This window comes from Gossypium raimondii, chromosome 5 (genome assembly GCF_025698545.1).
Source record: "Gossypium raimondii isolate GPD5lz chromosome 5, ASM2569854v1, whole genome shotgun sequence".
NCBI classification, from domain to species: domain Eukaryota; kingdom Viridiplantae; phylum Streptophyta; class Magnoliopsida; order Malvales; family Malvaceae; genus Gossypium; species Gossypium raimondii.
This window is the reverse complement of record NC_068569.1, coordinates 41,253,812-41,259,097: the sequence shown is the minus strand read 5'-3', so window position 1 is coordinate 41,259,097 and position 5,286 is coordinate 41,253,812. Positions and strand designations below refer to the sequence as shown.

The window sequence follows — 5,286 nt, the reverse complement described above, 5'->3', positions numbered from 1 at the left end:
GAGAAGGCTGTTTGTTTAGGAGAATTTGAAGCCAAGGAAGATGCTGAAAATTGTAACCGGCCTCCTGACTTACTAAGAATGGTTGAACAAGAAGGGAAATAGATTTTACTCCACTAAGAATCTGTTGAGACAATGAATTTGGGGAGTGAAGAAAAGAAACAAGAAGTGAAGATTGGGACTTTCGTTTCAGAAAACACTAGGCGGGATTTGATCGCGTTGCTCTATGAGTACAAAGATGTGTTTGCCTGGTCTTATCAGGATATGCCAGGGTTGAACACAGATATTGTGGTCCACAAGCTCCCACTGAAACCAGAATGTAAACCTGTTCAACAGAAGCTAAGAAGGATGAGGCCCGAAATGCTGTTGAAGATAAAGGAAGAAGTCAAGAAACAATTTGACGCTGGCTTCCTACAAGTCTCCAAGTATCCAGAGTGGGTAGCTAACATAGTCCCGGTACCAAAGAAAGATGGCAAGGTGCGAATGTGCGTGGATTATCGTGATCTAAATCAAGCAAGCCCCAAGGATAATTTTCCTCTACCACACATCGATACTTTGGTGGATAATACGGCAAAGCATTCTTTATTTTCTTTTATGGATGGTTTCTCAGGATATAATCAGATAAAGATGGCTGCCGAGGACATGGAGAAAACTACATTCATAACAATGTGGGGAACCTTCTGCTATAAGGTGATGCCATTCGGACTAAAGAATGCTGGGGCAACATATCAGAGAGCCATGGTGACGTTGTTTCATGATATGATGCACAAAGAAATAGAAGTTTATGTCGATGATATGATTGTCAAATCTCGGGAAGAAAGAGAGCATGTTGGGAGTCTTAGGAAGCTGTTTGAAAGATTAAGAAAGTTCCAGTTGAAGCTTAACTTACCAAATGTACATTTGGGGCTACCTCAGGAAAACTGCTAGGTTTCATTGTTAGTGAAAGAGGTATCGAGGTTGATCCAGATAAGATAAAAGCTATACAAGAATTGCCTCCCCGCCGCACACAAAAAGAAGTCAGAGAATTTTTAGGAAGGTTGAATTACATTGCTCGATTCATTGCCCAACTTACGAATCAGTGTGATCCAATTTTTTGACTCCTTTAAAAGCATAACCCGGGAGAATGGAACGAGGAGTGCCAAGTGGCATTCGATAAGATAAAACGGTATTTGTCTAATCCTCCTATGCTAGTACCGCCGACCCCTGAAAAACCCTTAATATTGTACCTGACCGTGTTTGAGAACTCAATGGGTTGCGTACTGGGGCAACATGATGAGTCAGGGAGAAGAAAGAAGGTAATTTATTACCTCAGCAAGAAATTCACAGAATATGAGGCAAAGTACCCTTCAATTAAGAAGTTTTGTTGTGCATTGATTTGGACGGTTCGAAGGCTCAAGCAATACATGCTGTATCACACGACATGGTTAATTTCAAAACTGGACCCAATAAAGTACATGATGGAGTCACTGCACTCTCAGGGAGAATGGCCCGATGGTAGATCCTATTAACTGAGTATGACATTGTATATGTGAGCCAAAAGTCTATAAAAGGAAGCGCAATAGCTGACTTCTTGGCAAGTCGAACAACGGAGAAATACGCGCCTTTGAGATTTGAGTTCCCAGATGAAGATTTGATGTGCATTTTAGAAAAAGAGGGCGAGTCATCAAAAGGAAAGTCATGGAAGATGAGCTTTGATGGTGCATCAAATGCATTGGGGCATGGGATAGGAGCAGTCTTAGTGTCATTTGAAGGGGACCATTACCCGCTTCTGCCAGATTGAATTTCTTCTGTACAAATAATATAGCGGAATATGAGGCTTACATCATGGGACTTCGTGTAGCTATCAAGAGGAAAATCAAAATTTTAGAGGTACACGGGGACTCAGCATTAGTCATTTATCAAATTCGTGGAGATTGGGAAGTGAGAGATCCAAAATTAGTCAAATATCACGATCTCGTTGCAGAGCTGATCAAGGAGTTCTATAAAGTGACTTTTAACTACTTTCCACGAGAGGAGAACCAACTGGCTGATGCCCTAGCCACCTTGGCCGATGTTCAAGGCAAGCAGAGAGGCGAGATAATGCCCATCCAAATGAGTATATATGAGACCCCCGCACACTGTTTTAGTATTGAGGAGGAGTCAGATGGACGACCATGGTTCCATGATATCTTGGAGTATATCAAGAATCAAAGGTACCCCAAGCAAGCAAACGAGAATGACAAAAGAACAATCAGGAGAATGGCGATTGGATTTGTTCTTGACGGGGATATTCTATACAAAAGGGGAAAAGATCAAGTGCTCCTAAGGTGCGTGGACGCTGTTGAAGCTAGAAAGATACTTGAAGAGGTTCATGAAGGAATTTGTGGAACACATGCCAGTGGTTTCACCATGGCCAGGCAGATTATGAGACTTGGTTATTATTGGCTGACGATGGAAAGGGATTGCATTGGTTACGCACGAAAGTGCCACAAATGTCAAATTTATGGCGATAAAATTCATGCAGCTCCGTCGCCCCTTCATGTCATGACTTCTCCGTGGCCTTTTTCTATGTGGGCATGGATGTTATAGGGCCAATTTCCCCGAAAGCTTCCAATGAGCATTGATTCATCTTTGTGGTTATAGACTACTTCACAAAATGGGTAGAAGCCACTTCGTTTGCTAATGTGACAAAGGCTGCAGTCTGTAGGTTCTTAAAAAAGGAGATTATATGTCGATATGGTCTGTCTGAAAGAATCATTTCAGATAATGCTTCAAATTTGAACAACAAGATGATAAAAGAAGTATGTGAGCAATTCCAGATAAAGCATCATAATTCTTCACCCTATTGCCCGAAGATGAACGGAGCAGTAGAAGCAGCTAATAAAAACATTAAGAGGATTCTCGGAAAGATGACTGAGACATATAAAGACTGGCACGAGAAGCTACCATTCGCTTTGTACGCATACCGCACCTCTGTACGAACGTCTACAGGGGCAACTCCTTTTTCTCTGGTCTACGGGATGGAGGCTGTTCTGCCTATCGAAGTAGAGATCCCATCCCTGCGTGTCTTGATGGAGACAAAATTAGAAGAATCAGAGTGGGTTCAAGCTCGATATGATCAGCTAAACCTTATTGAAGGGAAACGCTTGAAGGCAATTTGCCATGGACAGATGTACCAGAAAAGAATGATTGCGGCCCATGATAAAAAAGGTGCGGCCAAGAGAATTTCGCGAAGGGGAGCTGGTACTAAGAAAGATCCTCCCGATACAAAAGGACTTTCGAGGAAAATGGTCGCCAAATTGGGAAGGGCCATACGTTGTAAAAAATGCATTCTCAGGAGGAGCTCTGATTCTCACTGAGATGGATGGGAAAGAATTACCTAATCCAGTGAACTCAGATGCTGTGAAGAAATATTATGCCTAAAAAAAACAACACACAAAAAAAAAACAAAAACAAAAAACAAACAAAAAAAAAACAAAAAGAAAAGAAAGAAAAATCAAGACGAAAAACCGAAAAGGGCGTCTTGATAAACAAAAAGGATTAGGATGAAAACCCGAAAGGGCATCCTAATGAAATGGGCTCGAACTTAAGGAGCAAGACGATTTGAACGGAATGTTGAATGACAAAGTCACAATATTTGAAGCATTCTCAGAAGCTCAAAATCTTCTACACAAGAAGCCGTGCTCGAAAAGATCCAGGATGAAGAAACGTGGAAAGTTCATGCATTGGATATCTAGAACATTTGTGGCCATTGAATTCGCTTTCCTTTCTTTATGATGTTTTTTTTATTTATTTGAAATTTTCCTTGTCAATTTTCTTTGTTTGTTGCTTGTGAAAAAATGAATGTGAGGTCTTTCTTTCATGCCTACTTTGCCATTTTTCATGCATCTCGTGTTTGATTCATTTAAATGATAAATAGTAATATGACATACTCTAAACAAAAGGAATGTTGAGCATTACCTGAATGAGAACTTGATAAATACAAGGACCCTAAAGCAAGAAAAAGTTCAACAAGGGGCAAGAGGGTGATATACGAAGAAATGTGGGTTACTCACCAAACTTGAGGATGAGTACAAAACTAGAGAGAAAAGTCAAGAATTGAGGAAATGAATTCGGACCCTCACAAAAATCAAAAGTGGTGCACGTGACAAACAGCCCACGGTGCATTGCATGATCATGTAGACACAAAAGCATTTAGGACAAACATGTGCATATCATAATAACATCATGCATGACATATACAGGTATACCAGTAGAGCAAGGAATACTAGGAGAAAGCTGCACAGAATTAATGAAGAAGAAGGCTTTTAGTTTTACCAGATGTTTTTTGAAACCCTATTTCTTTCAAGAAATATTTTTCACTTTCTGTTTTTTTTTCAAATATCAACTCATAATACTAGAGGTGAGTTGAGCCTCGGGTCACGCTGAGGTATTTTTAATTTCGGTCTTTTTTTTAAATCAACTCATAATACAGAGGTGAGTTGAGCCTTGGGTCACGCTGAGGTATTTTTAATTTCGGTCTTTTTTTAAAAATCAACTCATAATACAGAGGTGAGTTGAGCCTTGGGTCGCACACTGAGGTATTTTTTTTAAATTTCTATTTTTTTTTCAAAAATCAACTCATATTGCAATAAGTGAGTTGAGCCTCGGGTCGCACGCTGAGGTATTTTTTAAATTTCTGTTTGTTTTTCAAAAATCAACTCATATTGCGAGAGGTGAGTTGAGCCTCGGGTTGTACGCTGAGGTATTTTTTTTAAATTTCTATTTTTTTTCAAAAATCAACTCATATTGCAAGAAGTGAGTTGAGCCTCGGGTCGCACGCTGAGGTATTTTTTTTAAATTTCTGTTTTTTTTTCAAAAATCAACTCATATTGCGAGAAGTGAGTTGAGCCTCGGGTCGCACGCTGAGGTATTTTTTTAAAAAATTTCTATTTTTTTTAAATAAACTCATATAATGAGAAGTGAGTTGAGTCTCGGGTCGCACGCTGAGGTATTTTTTTAAATTTCTATTTTTTTTTCAAAAATCAACTCATATTGCGAGAGGTGAGTTGAGGCTCGGGTCACATACCGAGGTATTTTTTTAAATTTATGTTTTTCAAAGATCAACTCATATTGCGAGAGGTGAGTTGAGCCTTGGACCATGCCGAGGTATTTCTTTTAAATTTATGTTTTTCAAAAAAAATCAACTCATATTGCGAGAGGTGAGTTGAGCCTTGGACCATGCCGAGGTATTTCTTTTAAATTTCTGTTTTTCAAAAATCAACTCATATTTCAAGAGATGAGTTGAGCCTCGGGTCACGCCGAGGTATT

General features: G+C 39.6%; 1 protein-coding gene across 1 annotated transcript; it reads left to right on the top strand.

Moving 5' to 3' along the window:
* The first annotated feature begins 1,821 nt into the window (after positions 1-1,821).
* On the top strand, positions 1,822-2,600 carry LOC128041070 (uncharacterized). The gene is made up of 2 exons (XM_052630384.1): positions 1,822-2,446; positions 2,566-2,600. Exons 1-2 carry the CDS (start codon positions 1,822-1,824, stop codon positions 2,598-2,600), a joined length of 660 nt encoding a protein of 219 aa, XP_052486344.1.
* Positions 2,601-5,286: the final 2,686 nt, after the last annotated feature.

Excerpts from the sequence above, each read along its gene's own strand:
- LOC128041070 (XM_052630384.1), top strand. The coding sequence starts at position 1,822 with ATGGGACTTCGTGTAGCTATCAAGAGGAAAATCAAAATTTTAGAGGTA. Across the intron at positions 2,447-2,565 it reads GATGGAAAGGGATTGCATTG|GGCCAATTTCCCCGAAAGCT; the intron begins GTTACGCACGAA and ends TGGATGTTATAG.